This window comes from Bactrocera oleae, chromosome 5 (assembly GCF_042242935.1).
Source record: "Bactrocera oleae isolate idBacOlea1 chromosome 5, idBacOlea1, whole genome shotgun sequence".
NCBI classification, from domain to species: Eukaryota; Metazoa; Arthropoda; class Insecta; order Diptera; family Tephritidae; genus Bactrocera; species Bactrocera oleae.
Genome location: NC_091539.1, coordinates 63,955,722 through 63,979,428, shown reverse-complemented (window position 1 = coordinate 63,979,428; position 23,707 = coordinate 63,955,722). Strand labels below are relative to the sequence as shown.

Sequence of the window (23,707 nt, the reverse complement as noted above, 5' to 3'; positions counted from 1 at the left end):
GAGACATTCTGTAAAAAAATTAAAATCTAGTACGCCAAAGCTTGTGCAAAAATTATTGATGCAATACAAAAATAGAAAAAAATATTTTCAGGAAAAGTTTTTTTTTCATAATTTTCATATTTTTTTTTTATTTAGCGAGTAGTGAATATTTTTGACTTATAAATCATAATTGTCTTCTCTTAATATTATTTTAGTGGTCTTTTAAAGATGGGTATGAAAAAATAAATAAACCCTCAAACAAAACCAAGATTTCTTTTACTCTAATACAGCAAAATAGTTTTTACCAAAAGCTAAAATATTGAAACAGTTTTTCAAACAATTTGTAATCTTATTTTTTACTGAATTTTTCACTATTATACGCACACTGAGCAGCAATGTATAAAAGCTAGAATTAGTATTATTATTATAATTTCTTCAAAATTGTGCATCTACATATTTGCAGTTATGAGGAGTTGTATATATGTATATGGGCTTATAACTTCAATACATTATTGCATAATTTTTCTTCAATTAGTAGCAAAATAAAATATATATGTATGTATGTATGTTTTTTTTTGCATCTCACATAAAGTTACAAGAGCGCCTAGGCGCGTTTAATAAACTTAAAAAATACATATTCAAAAACTGTAATATCATTTTAATAGCAAAATATTCTATATAACAGTTGCTGATTATTATTTTCAGTTTTTCTCTCAATTTTTCTCCTAATATGTACTTTATGTGTGTTTGTGTGTAACTTCTGACGTGATTTGCATCTGCAACTAAGCTGCAGCATTCCATAATTCTAACGGCAACGTGACGCCTGCTATAAAATTTACATTTGCATTTTCATTATATAAGTAAGGATTTACAGTATTGTTTTTAATATATTTTTTTTTTATATTTTGCTATTGTTATTTTTTTATTTTTTATTATTATTAAGGAAACAAATTGTTTTTTTAATCACTCGACAACTTCACATTTAACGCGTTTTCACGTTGCTAGCATGCTACTTACACCAATGCTGAATACGTTTTTTATTTCTTAAATAAATTTTCAAATTTTCACAAAAAAATATTTTTTTTTGCAGATCTGCGCTTCTAATGAACTAATGAGTTAATGAAACATATACTGTTATAATATCGTTTTTTTTTTATAAATTTGCAGTTATTCAAGTATACATATATTAATATAAATATGTATATGTGTGTCATTGTGAGCGACTACTGAGCATGTGGTTAACTACGCATTGCTTTGTTTTTGCTTTTTTTGTGTGCAACGAACGCACTTAAAGCGATACAATCATTGAATCATTGATGATGTTGCTTGGTGTTAGCTGTGATTGCCGTCTGTTATATCGAAAGTATTACTTGGTGAACCCTAAGGTGACAATGCTGATGGTTGTTTAAAGCGGGCGTGTTACATGAGTGTGTGTTTTGGTGATGATGGTGGCTATATGGTGTTGGCGCTTGAGGGCGGTGGTTGTGGTAGGTGGTACGTTTTGTGAGGGGGACACTATTACGCAAAGTCTTTCGCTATACGGTTTCTAGGGTGGTGTGGGAGGATGTTGGAGGTGTGAGAATTCGCTTTCTTTCTACTTTAAATTCCGAGACTGCAATTAAAGAAACAAAAAAAACAAGTAAGAAATAAGAAAATGTATTAAATTTTAATAAGAAAAAATTGTGATGATATATTTAAAATTTTATGTTTACTAAATACTACAATTTTATACACAAAAGCAGTGTAAAAACACACTTACGACTTTACTACAATACAAGCACACGTTAATATTGAAGACAGGTGTGGTCCAGCATGACGGGATGCATGTATGTGCTAATTTTTAGTAATAAATGATTTATTAAACTAGAAAAAACGTTAACCTTCTTTGGACCGAAGCTACAATACCCTCTACACAAGAATTTGATTTTGATCGGTCAGTTTGTATGACAACTAAATACATACATACATATATGCTATAATGACCCGATCTAAACAATTTGTTCGGAGATTGAACTGTTGGACCTTGGACAATAAGCCATGCCAAATTTCGTGAAGACATCTTGTCAAATAAAAACGTTTTCCATACACGAACTTGACTTTGATCGGTCAATTTGTATGGCAGCTACATATGTATATGCAAAAGTAGTCCGATCTGAACAATTCAAAGATTATACCGTTGCTTTGGAAAATAAACCATGACAAATTTGGTGAAGATATCTAGCCAAAAAACGTTTTTCATGCAAGGAATTGACTTCGATCATTCAGTTTGTATGGCAGTAATATGCTATAGTGCTCCAATATCGCCAATACCGACAAAAGCGTAACAATTCGGCGAAAAAAGTATGCGAGCGAAATTTCAGATCGATATCTCCAAAACGAAGGAACGACGTATATACTGTTGATTTAAATGCAAATAGAATGTAGAGATTTTTCAAAAAGATTAAAATTTCATTATGCGGAATGTGAACTTATTCGCTTTCTTCGCTTATGAATTTTTTTTTAAGAAATATTAGTTATACATTAGAAGCAAGAGTCTTCAGGTATTTTTGTGAGATCTTCTTTAATACTTTTTTAATGTTTGTCATTTGAACACTAATATATATAGAAAATTGCCGATAGGGCACAACTTAAATAATTGCAATAGACAAAAAAATTAATGAGGAATTTGGTTTTCTTGCGCTTTGATTTAGAAAATCGCATTAAATTGCTCGTATCTTTTAAATTGAAACTACTTAGCTATACATAAAAAGCTCGATGACTTATACTTAACCATAGCTATACTGCACAAACTATTTTCCAGTGTTAAATTTTCAACAAAAGTCTGCACTTGATCAATTGCTACAAACTAAAAAGCACAAAATACACATTTGCCTACCGGATATATAATTTCAGCGAAAAGCTGTAAACATTAACGTTTTTCAAACTAAAAAGCGGTGAGTACTATTAATGCGCACACATGCACTCAAACATACATTCGCATACGCATACAAAAAAGCTATAAATCGCTTACACAACTAACTATACATATATAAATATACAACATACATTATATATACAAATATACGCAAAATTTAGTCTTCAAATTATTGCTTTTTTGAAAATTATTTTGAAGTTGTTAATCGAAACATAATGGTTTCACTATGGTGGCTATAAAAATCTTACTAAGTGACTTAATATTTTTTTGTGTTTAAAGCGGTTTCAAGATTTTCATGATTTTCAAGGCGCCAATACGTGGATGAAAGCTGCAACAAGTGCGCTGTACAGCTGCATAATTGCTCTGGACTTAGTAATTATGTATCTTATGCAAACACTATTCCACAGAAGGTTTAATTATTGCCTTAAATATACATACATATTACTATTTGTGTATATTAATTTGTTTTAGCGATTATTTGAATATTTTCATGTTTACATGCCCTAACTTATTTGTCTAGATAATCTTTTGGTTTTATTTTAATTATTTTTTCTGCATTTGTTTTGTTATTTTTTTATTAATTTGTATAAGAAAAATTTATCATAAACGAGGCATTTACTTGGATTTTTTGTGCGTACTACATTCACTACCTCCCCGCGGTACAATCATTTATTACATTAGTTTGTTATAAATAAAATAAGGGCTAAAAGTGGCAAACACGGCGATTTAAATGCCATTTGCAATTTTATATGAAATTTTCAGAGAATTTATAATTATGTTACATATCTTTGATTCTCTTATTTTACTTGAAATATGCAAAAAATAAAAAAAAATTATGTGTAAAAGAAAAGTCGAATACGTTTAATGTTATAATTTGATTTGATTTGTAACAAAGCTTTATTTATACATTTTTCACAAATTCCCTACTTATTAATAATAGCCCACCTAACGTATTCACATTTGATCCAACAATGAATTTTTCACCACATCATCGGTGGGGAACTAATTTTGGTGGCATTAATCGTATTCAGAATTTAATTATATTTTCTGCATATTGAGTTTAAAGATTTTCAGTCCACATTTTTCGAATATCAAAAGCGATGATTGCAACGGGGTGCTAAGGCTACATTATCAGTGTTACAAACGAGATAAATTATCTATATTATCTTATACATTTGATTGTGTCAATGTGATAAAACATAACCTATATTTGAATTTTCAACTAGCAAACGATGTTGTTTAAATACCTCTAAATAAAAATGATTAATGATAAGTTTACGTTAATTAAATGTGTAAAACTGAATATAAAAGCTAAGAAAATGTTAAGGTAAGGAAAAAAATAAAAATATAACCCATTTTTGCAAATCTAGTTATTAAATTAACTTGCATCAAGACATTAATGTAGTGACTCTGTTAGCGAAAAGTTAACTTAAGAAGTTATGAGCGAGTAATGAAGTGCGAATCTACCTTATAAGTTGCATATAACTGCGCAGTAATCAACTTACTACTACCCGTCATTATAATGGTAAATACGAATGCGCGCAATTCACTAAAATATACGATTGAAAGTGTTACCTTCCACGCACGACAGGTTTTCTATATAAATTTTGCAATAATCTGCATTTATCGACTACCCAATACCACACACATAACATGTATGTATGTATTATATAAAAAATATTGTTTACTTAATAAATACATATATACGACTGCAGTGATGAATTATTAGTTTGAATACACAAATTCTTACATTCTAGATCCTTTCTGCTGTAGCACTTTGGCACGATCGTTCAGTTCCAATTCACGACCTGACGTTGTGCCGCATTCTTTTGAGACTACGCATAAAAATTCATTATTTTCGAATGGCCCATAATTCGTATATTGCATTCCGACACTAATTAACTGCTCAAAACGCCAACCGTCCGATAATGTTGAGATCATCTATTTGCAAAAAAAAATTAATTACAATTTAATATATAAACTTGTATTGTATGCTTGTATTTACCTGTGTTAACTCTTGCTCACGACATTGCAATACACGATATACACGCTTTTTATCGGCTTGTGGTCGCTGAAGTGAGTAATTAAAATCATGAAATATAAACATTGCATAGCTGCTGTGTGAATAAATAAATTTTAGTGACACCTACCTGATCTCTATGATTTATACACTCCTTCAGTAATGTTATGAGTTGTGTGACATTATAAAATTCGGCTTCCTCTAGAACGCCTTCCTCGGATACACCGTCTAAAACAAGTTTACCATGTCGCAAGTAGTTCAACACAGGCGCAAAATATTTTGGGTCTCTATCAATCAAGTAAGCACCTGTTTCATCCTACAAACAGACCAATAGATAAAATACACAGTAAACAAAAAGAAAAGAAATAAACTAATGAAATAGCCTTAATTCAGTTGTAAAAGTGCATTAAATGAACACTATCACTATATGTGTTTATTTATGTATATATTGTGTTGAGATGAAGCAAAAAACCAAAACAAAGATAATCAAAATCATTATTTCAGAAAATTTCGTTTGACTTTGAACTAAATAGCGAATTGGGGGCATTTTTGTTTATGTGGTGCTAAATATTCGCCACCCCTACTTTCGCCCTGAATATAATGACCTGCTTTAGCTCACATAACTGCACACATATCTAAGTGGTTTTATTACTCGCGTGCTGCTTTTCGAATTGTCAAGGAATTGAATTTAAATCAATAAGCATTATGGTCACTATCAAAAACACATTTAAACTTTTTTACACACGTAAGTTGATGGTTACCTATTTTATCACTAATATGAATAGTTTTGATTCTTACTCGGTCTGATATTAAGTCACAATCTTCTTGTATTAGACGCGATAGAAACGAATTTGGGTCACGGGATAGCGTAGTCTTTGTTGTAAGGAAATATGTGCCACCCACATTAAGCTTCACCCACTGGTCTGTGCCCTGCTTTTTCAGCATTGGACTTTTTCTTGAATTTATATTTATTGTGGTCATAATTAAATCGGAAAGTATTGAGTCTTAATTTGTTTTTCGGATGTTTCCTTGCTTAAGTGTGTAGCACTCGAAATCTGTAAAAAAAAACAAAACAATTGTTAAATAAATGAAAACACATGAAGAATACAACAAATTCCACATGTTTGCGCACCTGGCTAATAGCTGTGTAAATTTTGTGGACCACGTACTTTCTTTCAAGGTTTGATTATATACCACAAAATTAGTTGCAACTGCGAATTGGTAGGACAATTGGTGCCAATTAACCTTCAGCAGTTATGGAATGTTTTCCTTAGCTTTATTAAACTGAACTCTACCCGGACAAAGGTGTAATTTATGGAGCACCTAACTGCAATTTTGCTTTTTTTTAATTGATTCAAAATCTGTGGTACTGAATAATGCTACGCAAATTCTTTTTATTCTTATCAATACGAGTATGTTATCTTTAAAAGGAAATATTTGTATTTTATCTTATAATTCTTCACAATCAATCTTGGTAATCAATTCCGCCACAAATTACTTTTAATTTATTAATAATACAGATTACATTCCTATTCACCACTCTTCATTCAATAATCACTCATTTACTTCTTTTTTCTTAAAAAGAAATGTTTTTCTTTTCTACCATTCATTTACTTGTCGAGTTCATTCGTAGTATATATAGTCTTCTTGCTCTGTCAGGGCTCACATTGTTGCATTTTGTTCACTAAAGTGTTTTCAGAACGATAATTCGATAAAATACAGATATATTATTGTTTTGTTAAATTTCCCATTGATTTATTTTGAATAATTTTAAAAACTAAAAAAATTGTATCAAAACAACTAAGATTTCTTTTCAATTGACGTCAAATTAATATATTTACTCTTAACTACTGTGGAAATTTGTAAATTATTTTCAAACTAATCTGGCTAAATTGGCCAATTCACACACATGGGAAAAAACACACCGGCTAATTTCACTTATCAATTATACATCAGGCGTTAAGCTCACAGTAGGTACATTTTTTATACGTGTACTAATTTAATACTAAAATTATATCTATATAGTATTTTTTTTCTAACAATTGTTTGCAGTTCTAGTTCTACAAAGAATTTAACAATCTACAATATGGCCAGCCAAGAGGTAAATATACATTTTTCTTCTAGCTAACGGGTATCAGGGTGCGGTCACCAATGGCCTGTTTTTTTACATAGCTTAAACTTTGACCTTGTCTCTTTCTTCACAGGAATTTGATAAAGCCGCTGAGAATGTTAAGAACCTAAACTCTACACCATCCGATAATGATTTATTGGAATTGTACAGTTTATTTAAACAGGCAACAGTAGGAGATTGCAATACAGGTATGTCAGCAACGCAGTGATGTGCATTTATGATTTTATTTGTATTACAATCACTCCTTATCTGTAAATAAAAATTTTAATTCGATTATGATTAAAGTAGGGAATTGATAATTTTCATTTATAGTTTTATTAGTTTTATATTCACTTTACCAGAAATTTGTTAAACCCGTTATATATAACTTGGCTTAAAGATTTTACTGAATTGTTATCTGCTATAAGTATTTTTAAATTCGCCGCCTTCAAAACTGTAAATGTAGTAATAAAATTTTTCAACGTATATTGACATACAGATAAGCCCGGTTTCTTGGACTTCAAGGGCAAAGCTAAGTGGGAAGCATGGAACAATCGCAAGGGTACATCCCAGGATGAAGCCAAAATTGCTTATGTGGAGAAGGTTAAGGCTTTAGTACAAGCTCATGGGCTAAAAGCTTAAGAATATTATATAATAATATACATCTGAAATTTTGAACCAAAAAATATGCTATTGCATAGCATTTTGATCATTTTAGCAATATTGCATTTGCTATAAATTGGTATTTAAATTTTGCAAATATTATACACACTAAGATAAAAGCCGTCTATTTTCAAACGCACTTTAATGCACAATTTTTTATAGGTTATTAACATGAAAGTAGATTTATAAATATTTGTATTCTTTAGTAAATTGTAATAAAGGCAACGATCACAAAATAATTTACGTACATATGTCTCCGAAAATATTTAAATTAAAAATTAGTTGAATGCGGAATGTGTAGGAATATATTTTTATTATATGAATGACAATCTCATGATTATGAAGGAAATGCCACTATAACACGCATGCACGGTCATATGTATACTATAATGCATTACACTTTTAGTGCAAAAATACCAATTAATGTGAACATTCTATGTCATATAATTAAGAAAACGTTAAGAAATTTAGATTACCAGGGGCGTTATTCTATCCTATCTTTCAATGTATAGCAAATTATAACATTGTTTTAAGCCTAGTTGGAATACTTTCATTTGTAAAAGAATCTCGCTATCATTTATCCCGTTTATAATGTATACAAATTTTGTTTCGTTAATTCTCCATTAAGTTGTTTGTTTGCTTCTTCCCGCGTCCTGATTCAGTTCTCTAGAAGCTCTTTGCCTTTCGTAGAATTCTCTTTGCAGCTCTCGTAAGTTTAGTTCTAATGTCTCCACTACTTCGAAATTCATTTCCTGTCGAGCTTGTTTTATGTATCCCTTAATAATATTTATTTGCTCAATAAGTGGATCTTCACTTTGTGATATATTTACTGGTTGCGCCGACCAATTATCTAAAGATCGCAAGTCAGACTGCAAAGAAATAAAATAACAGTTACATCATGCGCAACAATATTTTTTAAAAAAATTACCCCGTAAGCATAATCGTTCTCATTATTTACTCTGGTTTGACTGGCGCTGGCGTTATTTGCTAATGTTTGTCGTTCATATGCTTCCATTGCTTGACGCCGTTCGGTTTCTATACGTTGCTCTGCTTCCATTCGTTTACGATCTTGAATTTTTCGAATATCTTCCTCCTCAGGTAGGGGTGGTATTGACAGAATTTTTTCTTTGATTAGTTGGCTGCATGATAAACGTATGGCTTTTTTTAAGGCTCCTTCTCGACTACCTTCTTGACAAGGTATAGTTAATATACGTTTACTCCGCAAATCGATAGCTTCAGCCACATGACCAATTTTTCCCCTTAACGCACTAGCGTCGGCAATGGTGAAAATTGACTCTCCATCATAGAGACTACTAACAATCTTTAAATACATCTCTATATCGGGTAATACGTCCTTGCGCAATTTTTGTATATCGGCATAAATTTGAGAAATAAGCGGACGGTATGTTCGACTTTCATGCATTTCTTGCCGAGTTTCTAAAAGCCACAAACAATGATCACAGGAACGGATACCATGATGCTGGGGATTTGATTTATTCGATTCAGTAGAATTTTGCATTTCCTTGATAGTTTCGCTTTGTGATGTAGCCAAACTGGCAAGTTGCACTAAGTAATGAATATAATATTTAGGTGACAAAAGAAAAAGGTACAATCAAATTACTTACAAGCAGTTTCTATTGGAAGGAACTTCGAACAATCATTGCACATAATACTTCCGCACAAACGGCAGTGATGTTGACGGCGAGCAATGTGAAAGTTTTTAGCGCAACTAGGGCATAATTTCACTGAGCTTCCATCCAACCATGTAACAATCTACGTATTCATAATTAAAGAAAAGTGAATAAACTTTTTTTACGGATTAAACATAATTCTCACATTGCGTTCATGTTGTTTTCGTAGAACTGGGTCCATTGGTAAATTTGTTAATAATTTATGCAGCCGTATAATCAATTTATTCGTTTCACTTGCATATCGCTCCAGTCGTGGGTTTCTTATTGATTGAAAATACTCCAAATGGTTATACTCGGCGCCAACTTCTTGGCGATCCATAAAATTGAAGACATTCGTACGTGTCCGCGCATTACTCATATTTAACCCATTATTATCTGCCTTCGATATGGCATTTGTCGCAATATTACCTGCTGTGCCTCCACTACTAGTGGCTCCGCTAATTGCCGCATTCTTATCGAAGCTTCTGGAGAGGTCAAATGTTTCATCAAAATTAAGGATTTTATTTTTAGCTTTGGTTATTATGTCTTTAAAAACTGATTTAAGAGCGTCCTGCTGTTCTGCATGAGACCTTTCGAAATGCACAGTTAAAAATTCAGCTGATTTCAGATCTTCTCTACATATTGGACAGAGAAAACCTTCCAAAATTTCACAAGATTCGTCATCATCTGGTTCTCCAAACGGATTTGACATTTTCTTATTTTTAAAAATTCTGTCCTCTAACTTATTAATATAAAAAATGGATAAAATTAGAAACCAAACACATTTATTCAGAAGTAAATAACAATTAAAAATATGTGGGCGTTAAATTGCAAAATCGCAAGTAAATCAGCTGTTTAGTGCATTATATCGAGAAGATATCGATACGTCGTTGAAATATGTATCGAATAAATTTGTTGACTTTTGCTGTGTTAATAAACTTCAAGAAATCGTAGTTATGGAACCAATAAGACATTCTTATTCAAAAAAATATAAATTTATTTTTCTTGAACAACATGAAATAATCTAAACACTCTTATCAAATTAAATATTTGTTATAATATTTGTGTATCACTAGCGAGAATCAATCATTTCTGACCATTGTGAACGAGTGACTTTAGTCACGGACTTTCTTTTTCCTCTATTCGGATGGTTGATTAAAATTTTACTCGTATTAAATATGGTTTTAAAACGTACTTTAATTAAATTTTAGTATTGTATTTTAACGTTGTCCGTACAAAACCCTTTATTCGTAATTGAAAATGCACAAATATTTGAGATTTCCCAAGTGAAAATATAAACGAAAAATTGTTATGCTTCTGAAAAAAATAACACACAAAGTATAGTGCGAATAATAGAGGTGGAGTATTTTGATACATCAAGAGGGGCTAGTGGGGGAAAGTGTAAAAATTTAGTTCGCTGCTTCATGGAGCTTCACTCAAATGTAACTACTATTTCAAAGCGCAAATATCTGTAGTGACACAGTAAATAGATATCAAAATAAGGTGTACTAATTTTGTTACTGGTCACATCGGATGTAAATGATAATATTGGATGATAATTGTGCGTAAATGTATGTATCTGTGTTTGTGTAAATGTTTATGCTACCTTGACAAGTGTATTTTAATATTGTTATCCTAAATTGCATGGTTCTAATATTTTTTATTTTTAGATTTAAATGATCCTTTTCAAATGTACAATACGCCAAATACACAAAAAAACTGTACGAGTGCAAATTTTTATTCGCATATGTGACTAATATTTCATTGATAACAAATTCTTACCAGAGGCTAAGCTGATATCTTAAGCCAACGACGACTGCTGCGTTCAATTATCTATAACTTTTAAATACATACTAAATGAGTTGGCTACGTTCTAGCCCCCTGCGGCAGAGCTTAACACGCAACAGCGGGAATGGTGTATCATTTCTCTCTTCAATCAATGGTAATAGTACTGGTGTCTCTAGCACAGCAACATCTTTCAGGCAAAGGCCAATCGACGCTGCAACAGATTGTGATCCGCGAGCATGTTACGATAGCTTTTGTAAACATTGGCAACAAGCCTACGAAATCATACAACGTTCAGAGCCAACACAACGACTACCGTCACACGATGATGTATTAGGTGTGGTTTCACATTTGGACTTTATGGTGACACTGCTGCTGGTGGAGTTACATCATTGCAATAAAGTTACACTACCTACCGCTGATACTGCACCTCCGCCTGCGCCATGTTTGGAATATATGCTTAGTGAAAATCTGCTGGATAAACTCTATGAATGGGGCTGTACAACGGGACGTTATGCTAATGCCGTACGCCTAGAACAACTAAAATTATATGAACTACTTGTTAGTCACTCGCGACATCAACTACTCTGTCATGAGCCGTTCTTAAGGCCACTTTTGAAGATACTCGCATCAAGCCAGGGTGAAATTTTTCCGCCAGATTTGGAAAAACGTTTAGTAATATTGCTCAACCAACTATGCGTAGTATTAATGCAAAATGTGCATCTACTCGATCTATTCTTCTTCTCGGCGGAGCAGGAGCAACATAAGCAAACAACCAGTGGTGATGAGTTACAACGCTCAAGTAGAAACAGTTCTGGCACCAAGTAATTATACACATATTTCATTTTTTTTAATATAATTTAAATTTTTTTTTTATTATATTTTATTTACAGTTTCATAATATTCTCTTTACTTATACCGTACGTACATCGTGAAGGTAGCATCGGGCATCAGGCGAGAGATGCACTATTACTTTGTATGTCGCTGTCGCAGAAAAATTCGAATGTCGGCACCTACATTGCTCAGTATTCATCCATGTGCCCGCTTTTGGTAACCGGCCTAGGCGGCTTGTATTCACGCCTACCGAACTCTATAGAAATAACATCGATAGATTGGCATCGCATAACACCCGACGATGTGACGGAAATATCCGAACTGACATTGTTTATGAATGCTTTGGAGTTTTGCAACGCTGTGGTGCAAGTGGCACATGAAATGATAAAGAATCAGTTGTTAGATTTTCTATATCAGGGCTTTATCGTCCCAGTACTGGGGCCGGCAATATTACAGGTAAGCATATCCATTCTTTCTTCACATTTGTCGAATTGTCTTCGATTTGTCTGTGGTGTTGGTTCATGAACAATTTTATTACTTTTAATTTATGATAGGTTAGCCTTTGTCTTATAATATACTTGTATTATCTTATTGGGTCCAAATAAATATTTAAGAACTCGAATCACCTATGGCTGTACATATATACATACAAACATAAATATATGTAAACGTTTGTTGTACACATTTGTAACACACTATTTGCCGAGTAAATCATCGATTTGAAAAAATTTTAAGCAATAAATTTTAATACCAATGATTTATAATGTCGTTTATGACTTTGTTACTAAGAAAAGAGTTACAAAATATTTTTATTGCCTATATTTATTTGAATGTAAAATGTTTTTAAACATATCTATATCATTGCTTATATTTTATTTTTGTATTAATTTTTTTATATTTTGCTAACTACTATGTGATTTTATGTATGTATGTTATTCACCCATATAAGTTTAATCAACACCAAGCGAAAAATCGAAACAATTCATAAATAATTTTTACAGACATTGAAAGGCAAACATTTCCAGACAAACATAGAATCACAAATATCGGCTATGTCCTATTTGGACCTTATACTCAGATCAGTAACCGAGCCCGGTTTACTGCGCGCTTTTGTTAAATTCCTTCTGGACACTGAAAAATTCGATGGCGAACGCATATTAGACACATTAATCGACCGTTTGGGCGCCACGGACGCGAATTTGTGTATGGTAACAATGGCGTTATTTGACACATTGATTAGTCTGCATTGTGAGGATCTAATGCTGGAACTGCTATTGAAGTACATACTGCCCGGCAAGCATGTACCAATTTCACATCGACACAAAATAAATAAAATCGATCCTTACATAAATACTGTCGAATTCTTTCTAGACCTTACGCCGGACGTAATGAAACGCGCCCGCGAATTGACCAAGCACAAATCACTTGGCGATACAGTGACCACACAAACATCACACGCCGCCCTGCCATCGCCAACGTCGACAATGAGTAAAACGATCGGTGCGAATTGGAATTACTATGGCGTACATACGGGCACCAGTCTCTATGCCAACTTCCATGCGTATCTGTTCGAGGCGCACTGTCGCATCACGCAATGCAAAAACGCCTGCGCCAAATGGGCTAATGCCTACAAATATCAAAAGTGGCCGCCAAAGAATATACGCGCTCAACAAGCACAAACACTGGAGCTGGTCAAACAGTTCTTCAATGAATTTAGTGTGGGCGCCTTGTCGGACCCGTCGCATGTAAGAGGTGCTGTGGAAAAAACAGCACAGCCGGACAGCCTGCAGTCCATTGGTGAGTCCAGTGGCTACGAATCGTTCAGGTGGCGTCCCGTGGAAGATGATGGAGGCGAATGTAATGACTCTGCTGCCAATTCTACCATGCAAATGGTAAGCACGAGCACAGGCGAAGTTGAGTTGGATCATAGTGACAGTAGTAACGGCAATGGCAATAGTTTGGGTACGCTACAAAAGCAATATAGAAAGGAAATTTGGCGCGTCTCAAGTAATCATAACGAACTAGTGCTCACTGACTTGGACTTTTCGGAGGATCTTTTCGCGCAAGGGACAGTAAGCTTAGGTATTTGCATTCAAACTCATAAATTGAAGTACAAAATGTATATTATAATAAAACTAAAATATTTCTGCTTCAGGTCCCTTCTTGAATGCGATATGGGGTAAACTGCAAACTTTCACCAGCAATACCTTATACGTAAATTTACATCTTACTGGCTTGATTACGCGCCTCTCCTGCTATCCGCTACCCCTGGTGCACTCCATATTATTGCGGCCAGATATAGTGATTACTTCGGATACTCCATCGTTTCATCAAATGTTACGCATACTTAAACAACAAATCGATGCCGAACTGCCCATGTGTGAGGATTCATTGGAAATTGTCGACGTGGCGCGCTCTTATCTCATTGATCGCGAATTCCGTTTGATAAACGCTCGCAAAGCGAGTGACAATTCACCAGTGCATATTGCTAAAAATACGCTGCCACCGCAGCATCAGCAGCAACGACTCGGTCAACAAACGACATTCGCAAACATATCGTCAGCGTCGCCAGTACAAGTGACGCCCTCCTCGTCGTATGATCCCTTTCGTCGTAACGATAATAAGCGTAAAAGCATCAGCAAGTCCATAACGAATATGTTTAGTCGCAAAGCTAGCGGTAAGTTGTAAACGCCCACATAATCCGTTATACGTTATTTTTGCCACACATAGACAACACACATCACAAAGTTGTCCGCGTCTCAATTGAACTAATTAGCAGCGCAGTAACTTTTTGTTAATGGGAATAAAATTTTTTATTATTTTTACATATTACCGCTGTTAACTTATCTCGTCTTTTTTTTGTTTTTTTTTTTGTTTTGGTTATGGCTCACAATCATAATTTTTATTTTCTTTGTGATTCTAATGTATGGTTTCATTTGCAGTATATTTTTCACATACAAATAATTTAAAAATACTAAATATCTCACCATATGGCTTGGTGTTTTGTTTCGTTTTGTTTTAATATTAGTTTATTAATTTTTCATATTTTCCATTCTAAATGCATTTTCACACATTGCACACAGTTGAGTATTGAGTTTGGGTCTTGACAAAATTCTAAGTAAATTAATTTTTGACAATAATTTAATAATTGTATATTTATTTGGCTATGAGTCTTGTCAAGGCCACTATGTGAAACATACATAGTGTACTTGTATGTATGTATATGTGATTTTTTGACTCTTTTGAAAATCCAAAAGACCAGTATTAAAATAGATACTTATTTTTATTATTTCTTGTATTTTCTGAATTCCTAGCTTCATCTGGCTTATCACAAATTTACGCATTCTTCACCGGTAAATATTTCACAGTGACAAATTACGTGATTTATCTATATGCATACTATGTAATCGTTCGCAATTTTGATATTTTATACTTTTCGCCTTCTTATGCGTTTGTAGTTACTTTAATAGATTTATATACATATGTTTGTTTGTTAATATCTTTATTTAGAACAAGTATGAGTTGCAGTTGCTGTATATATTGTTATTGCTTACTTGTGTGAATTTGCCTTGCATTGCTAAAGTATTGACATTTAAACCTTTCATTATAGCACAATGCCTATCAAATTGTCGTACGAAGTTTTTACTGCAGTTTGAAGTGCACTCTCAATTCGATCGAGTTTCGTTAGAATGTTTCAAGGAAAAACAAAACAAATATTTTTTTATTTTATGATTTATATTGCATTGTAAAAATATTTGGGTCTTCATAACATTTATATCTAGTATCTAACTGCTTTTATATTTGTCAATATATTTTTTTAATTACTCGTGTTTTTTAAATCCCTACTGAGTTAGTTGTTCAATTCTTTCCTTGTTTATTGTATAAAAAATATTTTTAAACATCATAATAATGTAGATGGTAATGGAGTTTATTAAAAGTAAGTAAAATATTATTTTTTTAGTCAGAAGCTCTAACAGATAGACTTATTAGGTGGTGGATATTTGGTAATTTACAATAACAATTTAGATACCTTCATAAGTGCTTTTAATGTAATTTTTGTAAAATTTTTCAAAATAGAATAGATTTTGCTTGAACGAATAATTATTAAAATATGTACATAAACCAACTAGTTAATAATGCATGTATTAATGCGATCAAAATAACAACTGTGGAAAAAATATATCTAGCGGTTATGTAAATGGAAGCAAAATTAATTTTTTAAATAACAAACAAAAAAACACTAACTTCGGCTGCACCGAAGATATAATATCCTTGAAGGTACATAAAAGGTAAAAAAAAATGTTTTCTTTGATTTTGATCAGTCAGTTAGTATGGTAGCTATAGCATATAATTCCAATCTGAACAATTTCTTTCGTTGTCTTGGATAATAATCCACGCCAAATTTTAGAAAGATTTCTCGTTTTTCATACAAGACTGGATTTTGGTCAATCAGTTTCTATAGCAGCTATATGCTGTAGTAGTCCAATCGGTGACTGTACCGTTGCCTTACAAAAAAATCCATGCAAACTTTCGTGTAGAGAATTCGTAAAATAACGAAGTTTTCCTTACAAGGGCATGTATTATCGCTTTCAGTTTATATGGCAGATATATGCTATAGTGGTGCGATTCTGGTTTCGACAAATAAGCAGTTTCTTGGGGAGAAAAGGCTGTGTGCAAAAATTCTGATAGTTATCTCAAAATATGGGGAACTAGTTCGAGTTTATACATGATCATGGCTAAATCGACTCAGCTCGTTCATTTATATACATTTTAAAGGGTATTAGATGTATCGTGGACTTCGTGCCGCACTTAATATACCCCATTCAATGTATAAATATATTTTTGTTGTTATTTTGATCATAAATATGATAGAGCTTAGTTGCTTAACCTTTAATCTCCATATTGCACTTGTAAACTATTCACTTTCGTAAAATTTGCAATTCTCCCACTTTTTGCACATATCCGTAACATATATTACTCACTGCATTTTGCATATATATCTTATGATTTTAACGCCTGCCGATTTATTTTAGGTGGTTCAACGGGATCTCCTTTCGCCAATAGCACAACAACACAACAACAAAGCGGCGCAAGCACGCGTGAAACAAGTTTAACAACGATACCCTCAACGGCGTCTTCTGCAGCCGAACAAACAACTGAAGTCGCTGGAACGCACAGCAGCCAAATGCAAAGCAGCACAATACCGTCCGGTTCATTCTCTACGAACATCACGCACAATACGCAAACAACATACACACCACACGGTGCGAGCACGCTACTCGTATCGAATAGTAGTGTCACCACGCTTGGCGGCTCCGGCTCGGAACCTGTCTCCTTGGACTCGCTCTCATCCATGGGCGCTATAGCCAATACAAGCGGCACAGAGCGCACACGTGATCTGGCTCTATGTGCTGTATTACTTGACGAATGGCTAAAGGAGTTGGCAGCGATTGCGCAGGAGCAAAGTGTGGTTTTAATTAATGAAAATATTTGATGGTTGTGTAAACGGCGTCGCAGTCGAAAGGTATGTTGCTGACTGGAAGTGATAATTGCGCGCTAAATTAATACACATATAAATTTATATGTACTATATGCATACGATTGTACAGATTCGTATATAATAAAAGCTTTATCCTTAAGGAAAATTTTGTAAACGGTGAAAAGAACAATGCCAATTAACAATTGATGATATACATATATAATATATTATACACTAAATTGGTCGATAAGCAATTTCCAGTTACATTGTACCTATATTATTTAATTTTATTGTATATTCCCATTTTATATGAAACAAATAATAATAATAAATATTAATTGTAAGTTTTAGCTACACAAAAATTTGTACACAAAGTTAATGATGCTTTCATAAATAATTTCTGAGATTCACCGCTTGCAACATATGCAAAGTATTTTATTATCATGTTTAATTATTTTAATATTTGTTATAATTTAAACTTTATATGAATGCGGTCTATTGCATAGCATATATGTATATTGATAACGAGAAGATCAAAGAATTGTATTTCGCTGTTTATGATTTGTATTTGATATAGAATAATAAATTAAGATTAGGCGCAAAATATAAAGACAAAATCGAACAAAGCAGAAAGTGCCTCATGACTCCGTGTGTACTTTTTTCTACGCAAACAAGAAGTAATATAAAAAAAATATATATAAACTATGCTGAGGGCGAGGTATTGTCAAATATAAAGAAAATGTGGTATTTTTTGAAAAAATTGCTTATACAAAAAAAAAGAAATAATAACATTTACATGTAATATAAATATATTTATGTGTAGTGGTATGGTAAAATGCACTTTGCTGTAAATCCAATTAAAAAAAGTATTCAAACAATCCCATAAATAAGCCAGATTTAGTTAATACGGTATAACATGATTTTACATATTGTATATTATTTGTGTGAAAATTAGTTATTCTTGATTATTTTGAAAATGCATGTAAAATGTATATATAAAAAAAGATTACATCGATTTACTAATAAAATTCAAAATAAGCAAGTAGTATGATCCCTGGACCAATAAACAAATCGATTCTTGTTTTTATGTTGATCAAATTACATTGTTGATATTATTATTTCGCTGCTTTTTGGGAATGGCGCCCAATGATGTGTCAGGATTTCGATGTTCACTCTGCGCCTGCTGTGACACATCATTTACAACATCGTTTGAACTAGGTTTTGAACCTCGTGCAATCGTTGAACTAAAAGAAAAGTATATATATACGATTTTTTTACAGGAATACTATACTATTGAAAGTCCATACATACTTACCGCATTTTGTTTGCTGCATAAAAAGCGCCCTCTACAGTGGTAAGTTTTTCCTTCAACTCCAACCTCAAATATTTTGGTTCCATCATTGCATCCGCCGCATTAGCATTTTCTTCTTTATCTTGAAAGACAAAGTGCACAACGGCTGTAGGTACGAAATCCAATTCCAACAGCGTTTTCTCCAAGGGCAAAATATATTTCGGAGGTATAGTAACTACAAAAATGCAAAACGATAATAAAAATTAAAATTAGTTAATTTTATCATAGCATGTCTGTTCATCAACGCAATGGTAATAATGTATAACATTCACTCACACAAATAAAAATCAGCTTGATCGTCATGCAAAAACTTTCGCACAAAGTCCATGACATCGGAAACTTTATCAATGGGCTTGAAGATACCCTGCAGAACAAGTCGATCTGGGAATTGAATTCTTATCACACAATTCTTGTACTGCGCAATTTTATTTAGCATGGTTTTCTGTCCTTCTAATTGACGCAGACGTTCCGTAAGTAGCGGTGCATCTTCATCACCTCTAGATGCCTTTTTTAAGTCACGCAATACCAATTTAAGATCTTCAACGGTTAAATCGAAAAAGGAATCAGGCAATTCTTCAGCCTGCGTTTGAGTCTCGTCAAGCGAATATAGTACGGCGTTTCGTTCGCCGATCTAAATTTAAAAAATCATAGTTAACATTGATGATATAAACAAATGATTTGAGGAACTTACGATGTTTACTTCCGGTTCAATATCCATTTCGGCTGCATCGTCCTCATTCAAATTGTTGAGGTCCTTTGCGGAATCCTGCTCATGCCTTGAACTTTGTATGGAATAACCGACACCTGAACCCCAGTCATATTTGGGTTTTTCCGGCTCATTCTCCTTGCTCGTCGTTGTACTAGTCGTATTTACTAGTGCTCCATCCTTTTCAGTGTTGGCATCAGACGTGGATTTCTTTAGAGATTGCACCAAATCTTTTGTTATTTTGAAACCACCACCACTACCACTATTTTTGATTGAATTTTGTTGAGTTAGTATTGCCTTTTCTTCATCTTCATTTGGCTTCTCTTTAACCGTTGGCGGTATGTAGACGTAAGCTTGACTTAAAAGTGGAAAAGGTCAATAAATCATATAAAGATAAATTCTGTTACACACTTACGACTTCAAATCTTCAGCGGTTTTATTTATAACACGCACCATAGCACGCCCTTCAATAATACCTAATGATTTCAGTGTTGTTTCAGCCATACGTTCCTTTCCGATAATTTCTTGACGCATATAAATCGCGACAGGGCTAGAGTAGCTTTTTAATGCATCTGAGTCAAGCTCTTCTATAACCTGCCATAGGCTATTGCTTGGTTTAAACTCCCCTTGAACTCGAGAACCATCTTCTAGTTGAATGCAGATGTTCACCACAGACTCGGTTCTTCTGCGTTCGGTTTGTGACATTTCCAATAAGCAGTTGTTAGGTAGTCCACTGAATCGGAACATTTGCGTAAGACCAACCTCTTTATTATGATGCTTTAAACAATATTCATGGCTGTCTAAGCCATGCTTCAGACAAACCTCTTCCAAAATCTAAAAATTTCTAGTTGAGCAATGATCCAAAGGAATGTGATTACAAACAATATACCTGTAGAATGGTTGTATTAGGTGTGACTTTTACATTTTGTCTCCGAAAATTTGGGGTCAATACGGTCACCTTTCCTTCCATATTTTCACTTGATATATATCTATTTAATTTTACAAACCACGTCAAATTTCGCCTGCCGGCTTAATATAAATTGCAATCAGACAAAAGGTAGTATAATATAAATTGAAATGTCAAAAAAGTGCATATATTTGTGATTGTACTATTCGAATTGTAATGTTGTTATTGTTTCGTTAAGAACACTTCAAAGGAAACTTAAAAAAATAAAGGAAAATGCCAATTCACAGCTGACTTCAGTGTTGAATAATAGTTTAAAAAATTTAATATAAATGAAAATGATTATGTACACATTTAGAATTATATTAATTGTCATTATGGATTTTGAAACGAAAACAACTTATAATTATTATGTCAAGCCAACTATGTTCATAATGCATACAAAATTTTGGCCACATAATGCTGGCTTCATAAAATTAAATTATTGTTTTTATTAAAATAATACGATTTGGGTATTATTTATTGTAAATAATTAACTCTGTGACCTTGGAGAATATATAAGGCATAATTTTGACATAATTATAATCAAAGTTTAAAATGAGCATCTCTGTAATATTTACAATCGATATACATAGGCCCTTAATCTAGGTCAATCTCATCTTTGTTTTTTCCGTAAACAAGCTAAAAAAATTTCTCAACTATCCTCTTCAAAAATTAAAATTTAAAGTGTTTAAAAAACTTGTAGATAAACATCACTCTGCAATTCGCAGAATGGCTTGGCGATCAGTTGGTGCAGACAATGCGGATTTAATTCGAAAGATGAGGGGTAGTGTAAATACGAACTTTTGCAAATGAGGATGTACATTTGTGTTATTCTACTTGTTGCAGATTTTGGAATAATTGCTTCTGAAACAGTAGCACAGGCAATGATAAAAACAGATAGAAAGTATTATTCCCCTCGAAACCCGTATATGGATGCACCACAGTCAATTGGATATGGTGTCACTATTTCAGCTCCTCATATGGTAAATTAATAATTTTATGAAATTTTTTCAATGTTTATTGTTTTATTTACCAGCATGCTTTCGCGTTGGAGTATCTGCGTGACCACCTACATCCTGGTGCTCGTGTCTTAGATGTTGGCAGTGGTTCCGGTTACCTAACAGCTTGCTTTCTGCGATATATTCAAGAAAAAGGAGAGGACCCTAATACGAAAGTCGTAGGCATAGAACATCAGCCTGAACTTGTACAACAAAGTGTAAAAAACCTCAACACAGATGACCCAAAAATGCTAGATTCAGGAAGGTTGATTATTGTTGGTGAGAATGATAGAAAAATTAATAAAGTTTTTCAGAAATATATATTATAAATGCATACAGAGGGCGATGGGCGTAAAGGTGTTCCACAATATGCTCCCTATGATGCCATCCATGTCGGTGCAGCTGCAGCTATAACACCAAACGCTCTCTTAGAGCAATTGGCAAATGGAGGACGGTTAATTGTTCCAGTTGGTCCTGAAGGTGGCGAACAATATATGACTCAGTATGATAAGGACACTGATGGAAAAGTAAAAGAAACACGTCTCATGGGTGTTATGTATGTGCCGCTTACTGACCTTAACCGATCTTGACAAGTATTAGCTTTAAAAATAAGCATCGGGTTGCTAATTATGGGATTAATCATCTTTAAAATATGGACAAAGCTACCAATCGAGGACAGAGCTTAAATATAGCATATCGCTATCAGCAAGTATTTTGGTTCAATACAATATGAAAAGGCTTAGTTATTGCATGTATCAACAATATGAAAACATCTTTACTTAAATAATATATTTATTGTTAATTCTGCTTGGAATATAATTATTCTTGTTTTTGAAAATATTCTAGGTCACGACATAAATATACTTGTAAAGAAATGGTGCCATATTTTTTGAAAATAAATCAAGTCATGGCAGAAGCAGATTTGCAAAGGACCTCTTAAACTATTTCAGTTATCTCACTTAATAACAATAAAAAATATATCGATAACAAAGTTATAAATAAATTGTTGCAAGTAGAGACCTGTGGTAAGATTGTTTGAGCAACCCTGAATTTCTCATTTGTTTATATTAATTTGAGTTGTGTAGGTATATAAATTTCAATGTTTTCTAATTCGCAAGTCTATTTGTTGAAACCGGTAATTGAAATATTTCACCGAAAATTATTCAGGATAAAAAGAACATCGAGTTAAAAACGAAAGCGACATAGCAATTAAACGAACACAATATAATATTTATATATACTTCTTTCAAGTAATAAATTTAAGACGATTAGTATGAAATTACCACAGAAGGAAGTTGAATGTAAAATTCAAACATCTCCACCCTCTGCTCAAGAAGCCGATGCTCCCGAAAGACCTGAAGAAAATGCGGATATATTGATAAAAAACCTTTTGTTGGCTTTCCGGAAACTATGTATGCTCAATTTTATGTTCTTTCCTGATTTGTATTTGCACGCAATTTTTATACTTATAGGGGTCCAAGTTAAGCTTCTAGCATCATTTGTAATGGTTGATCTTGGCGGTTATCAATTGCTCGATAGGCTTATACAATGGAGTGTCAGAAATCCTCATAAAGCTATTTGTATTTTGGCAGCTTTTTTGGCCTTTTTATTACCATTTTTGTTAATGTTGGGTATTGGACTTTCGACTCTTTTGATGACACTCACCGGATTTTTGATTTTAGAAGGTATATAAATATGCATATCATATATACTTTTATGAAAAGTAAATTTAATGATATTTTTAATTTCAAGGTGTAATATTGACCATAATTGCAATGCTACTGATTGGTTGTTTGGGAACTTTAATTTTAGTGGTGCTATTTTTAAAGCAACTAAATCGAACATAAAATATATTTCTAAGACATTTTATTTAAATTTCCGAAAGAATTAATGGAGACAAAGTTAATATTAGAAACAATGATTAAATTATTGGAATACATTCGAAAATTGATTATTGAAAATATGGTATATCATTGAATTATATACGATTATAAGTGTGTAAAAGACTATTTAATCAGTAAGAAATACATATTAAATTTACATATAAACAAATATTATTATAATTAATTTATTAATTAAAGTAATACCAACAGAAAAGTAATACAAATAAAAAAAATTTAATGATTTTGTTATAATTTTACCAACATATGTTATACATTTGCTTTTCTTTTCAGACATTTTTTAGTATTTTAGAAGGAAAATAAAATATTTCTTAAACGAGAAGTGGTTTATAACGCGATTAATTCTGTAGT

At 32.8% G+C, this 23,707-nt stretch overlaps 7 protein-coding genes across 14 annotated transcripts; 4 read left to right on the top strand and 3 right to left on the bottom strand.

Moving 5' to 3' along the window:
- Window positions 1-1,095: 1,095 nt before the first annotated feature.
- Window positions 1,096-6,537, bottom strand: inc (BTB/POZ domain-containing protein inc). 2 transcript variants are annotated; one of them, XM_014231571.3, is made up of 6 exons: window positions 6,046-6,524; window positions 5,712-5,968; window positions 5,044-5,229; window positions 4,899-4,964; window positions 4,644-4,834; window positions 1,096-1,591 (listed from the first exon to the last, which is right to left on the bottom strand). In XM_014231571.3, the coding sequence occupies exons 2-6, from the start codon at window positions 5,892-5,894 to the stop codon at window positions 1,579-1,581; spliced, it is 639 nt and encodes a 212-aa protein (XP_014087046.1). In that variant the 5' UTR covers window positions 5,895-5,968; window positions 6,046-6,524; the 3' UTR covers window positions 1,096-1,578. The 2 variants fall into 2 exon arrangements, with proteins under 2 accessions (XP_014087046.1, XP_036224900.1); XM_036369007.2 differs by lacking the exon at window positions 1,096-1,591 and adding an exon at window positions 3,754-4,016 and having other exon boundaries at window positions 6,046-6,537.
- Window positions 4,198-7,925, top strand: Acbp1 (Acyl-CoA binding protein 1). Of its 4 annotated transcripts, none has more exons than XM_070109729.1 (4): window positions 4,198-4,220; window positions 6,966-7,014; window positions 7,118-7,232; window positions 7,523-7,925. In XM_070109729.1, the coding sequence occupies exons 1-4, from the start codon at window positions 4,213-4,215 to the stop codon at window positions 7,663-7,665; spliced, it is 315 nt and encodes a 104-aa protein (XP_069965830.1). In that variant the 5' UTR covers window positions 4,198-4,212; the 3' UTR covers window positions 7,666-7,925. The 4 variants fall into 4 exon arrangements, with proteins under 4 accessions (XP_069965830.1, XP_014087048.2, XP_014087049.2 ...); XM_014231573.3 differs by lacking the exon at window positions 4,198-4,220 and adding an exon at window positions 6,776-6,883; XM_014231574.3 differs by lacking the exon at window positions 4,198-4,220 and adding an exon at window positions 6,789-6,887.
- A 48-nt stretch (window positions 7,926-7,973) lies between these two features.
- On the bottom strand, window positions 7,974-10,180 carry LOC106615375 (rabenosyn-5). Its single transcript, XM_014231570.3, has 4 exons — window positions 9,523-10,180; window positions 9,312-9,459; window positions 8,615-9,252; window positions 7,974-8,555 (listed from the first exon to the last, which is right to left on the bottom strand). Exons 1-4 carry the CDS (start codon window positions 10,066-10,068, stop codon window positions 8,310-8,312), a joined length of 1,578 nt encoding a protein of 525 aa, XP_014087045.2. The 5' UTR covers window positions 10,069-10,180; the 3' UTR covers window positions 7,974-8,309.
- A 301-nt stretch (window positions 10,181-10,481) lies between these two features.
- Window positions 10,482-18,555, top strand: LOC106615393 (FHIP family protein GJ17503). Of its 4 annotated transcripts, none has more exons than XM_036368966.2 (7): window positions 10,482-10,917; window positions 11,027-11,965; window positions 12,035-12,431; window positions 12,977-14,057; window positions 14,131-14,652; window positions 15,290-15,328; window positions 17,009-18,555. In XM_036368966.2, the coding sequence occupies exons 2-7, from the start codon at window positions 11,214-11,216 to the stop codon at window positions 17,467-17,469; spliced, it is 3,252 nt and encodes a 1,083-aa protein (XP_036224859.2). In that variant the 5' UTR covers window positions 10,482-10,917; window positions 11,027-11,213; the 3' UTR covers window positions 17,470-18,555. The 4 variants fall into 4 exon arrangements, with proteins under 4 accessions (XP_036224859.2, XP_036224860.2, XP_036224858.2 ...); XM_036368967.2 differs by having other exon boundaries at window positions 10,482-10,927; window positions 13,001-14,057; XM_036368965.2 differs by having other exon boundaries at window positions 10,482-10,927.
- LOC106615346 (tether containing UBX domain for GLUT4) lies at window positions 18,351-20,650 on the bottom strand. The gene is made up of 6 exons (XM_014231528.3): window positions 20,401-20,650; window positions 19,927-20,345; window positions 19,497-19,869; window positions 19,082-19,436; window positions 18,770-18,980; window positions 18,351-18,698 (listed from the first exon to the last, which is right to left on the bottom strand). The coding sequence occupies exons 1-6, from the start codon at window positions 20,479-20,481 to the stop codon at window positions 18,548-18,550; spliced, it is 1,590 nt and encodes a 529-aa protein (XP_014087003.3). The 5' UTR covers window positions 20,482-20,650; the 3' UTR covers window positions 18,351-18,547.
- Window positions 20,651-21,058: 408 nt separating this feature from the next.
- On the top strand, window positions 21,059-22,274 carry Pcmt (Protein-L-isoaspartate (D-aspartate) O-methyltransferase). Its single transcript, XM_014231531.3, has 4 exons — window positions 21,059-21,241; window positions 21,304-21,440; window positions 21,494-21,734; window positions 21,795-22,274. The coding sequence occupies exons 1-4, from the start codon at window positions 21,187-21,189 to the stop codon at window positions 22,043-22,045; spliced, it is 684 nt and encodes a 227-aa protein (XP_014087006.1). The 5' UTR covers window positions 21,059-21,186; the 3' UTR covers window positions 22,046-22,274.
- Window positions 22,275-22,690: 416 nt separating this feature from the next.
- Ldaf1 (Lipid droplet assembly factor 1) lies at window positions 22,691-23,603 on the top strand. The gene is made up of 3 exons (XM_014231540.3): window positions 22,691-22,867; window positions 22,928-23,140; window positions 23,208-23,603. The coding sequence occupies exons 1-3, from the start codon at window positions 22,729-22,731 to the stop codon at window positions 23,300-23,302; spliced, it is 447 nt and encodes a 148-aa protein (XP_014087015.1). The 5' UTR covers window positions 22,691-22,728; the 3' UTR covers window positions 23,303-23,603.
- Window positions 23,604-23,707: the final 104 nt, after the last annotated feature.

Bases quoted from the DNA above. Each gene is read 5' to 3' on its own strand.
- Acbp1 (XM_070109729.1), top strand. The intron at 7,015-7,117 runs GTAAATATACAT...CTTTCTTCACAG, and splicing joins ACAATATGGCCAGCCAAGAG to GAATTTGATAAAGCCGCTGA. The intron at 7,233-7,522 runs GTATGTCAGCAA...ATTGACATACAG, and splicing joins AGTAGGAGATTGCAATACAG to ATAAGCCCGGTTTCTTGGAC.
- inc (XM_036369007.2), bottom strand. From the start codon at position 5,894: ATGACCACAATAAATATAAATTCAAGAAAAAGTCCAATGCTGAAAAAG. The intron at 4,835-4,898 runs GTAAATACAAGC...TTTTGCAAATAG, and splicing joins GTGAGCAAGAGTTAACACAG to ATGATCTCAACATTATCGGA. The intron at 4,017-4,643 runs GTAAGAATTTGT...CTGATAATGTAG, and splicing joins CAGCAGAAAGGATCTAGAAT to CCTTAGCACCCCGTTGCAAT.
- LOC106615393 (XM_036368966.2), top strand. From the start codon at position 11,214: ATGAGTTGGCTACGTTCTAGCCCCCTGCGGCAGAGCTTAACACGCAAC. The intron at 12,432-12,976 runs GTAAGCATATCC...TAATTTTTACAG, and splicing joins TGGGGCCGGCAATATTACAG to ACATTGAAAGGCAAACATTT. The intron at 15,329-17,008 runs GTAAATATTTCA...GATTTATTTTAG, and splicing joins AATTTACGCATTCTTCACCG to GTGGTTCAACGGGATCTCCT.
- LOC106615346 (XM_014231528.3), bottom strand. From the start codon at position 20,481: ATGGAAGGAAAGGTGACCGTATTGACCCCAAATTTTCGGAGACAAAAT. The intron at 19,870-19,926 runs GTAAGTGTGTAA...TCCACTTTTAAG, and splicing joins ACCGCTGAAGATTTGAAGTC to TCAAGCTTACGTCTACATAC. The intron at 19,437-19,496 runs GTAAGTTCCTCA...TTTTAAATTTAG, and splicing joins TTGAACCGGAAGTAAACATC to ATCGGCGAACGAAACGCCGT.
- LOC106615375 (XM_014231570.3), bottom strand. From the start codon at position 10,068: ATGTCAAATCCGTTTGGAGAACCAGATGATGACGAATCTTGTGAAATT. The intron at 9,460-9,522 runs GTGAGAATTATG...ATGAATACGTAG, and splicing joins GAAAACAACATGAACGCAAT to ATTGTTACATGGTTGGATGG. The intron at 9,253-9,311 runs GTAAGTAATTTG...TTCATTACTTAG, and splicing joins CCTTCCAATAGAAACTGCTT to TGCAACTTGCCAGTTTGGCT.
- Ldaf1 (XM_014231540.3), top strand. From the start codon at position 22,729: ATGAAATTACCACAGAAGGAAGTTGAATGTAAAATTCAAACATCTCCA. The intron at 22,868-22,927 runs GTATGCTCAATT...TTATACTTATAG, and splicing joins GTTGGCTTTCCGGAAACTAT to GGGTCCAAGTTAAGCTTCTA. The intron at 23,141-23,207 runs GTATATAAATAT...TTTAATTTCAAG, and splicing joins CGGATTTTTGATTTTAGAAG to GTGTAATATTGACCATAATT.
- Pcmt (XM_014231531.3), top strand. From the start codon at position 21,187: ATGGCTTGGCGATCAGTTGGTGCAGACAATGCGGATTTAATTCGAAAG. The intron at 21,242-21,303 runs GTAGTGTAAATA...TACTTGTTGCAG, and splicing joins TTTAATTCGAAAGATGAGGG to ATTTTGGAATAATTGCTTCT. The intron at 21,735-21,794 runs GTGAGAATGATA...AAATGCATACAG, and splicing joins AGGAAGGTTGATTATTGTTG to AGGGCGATGGGCGTAAAGGT.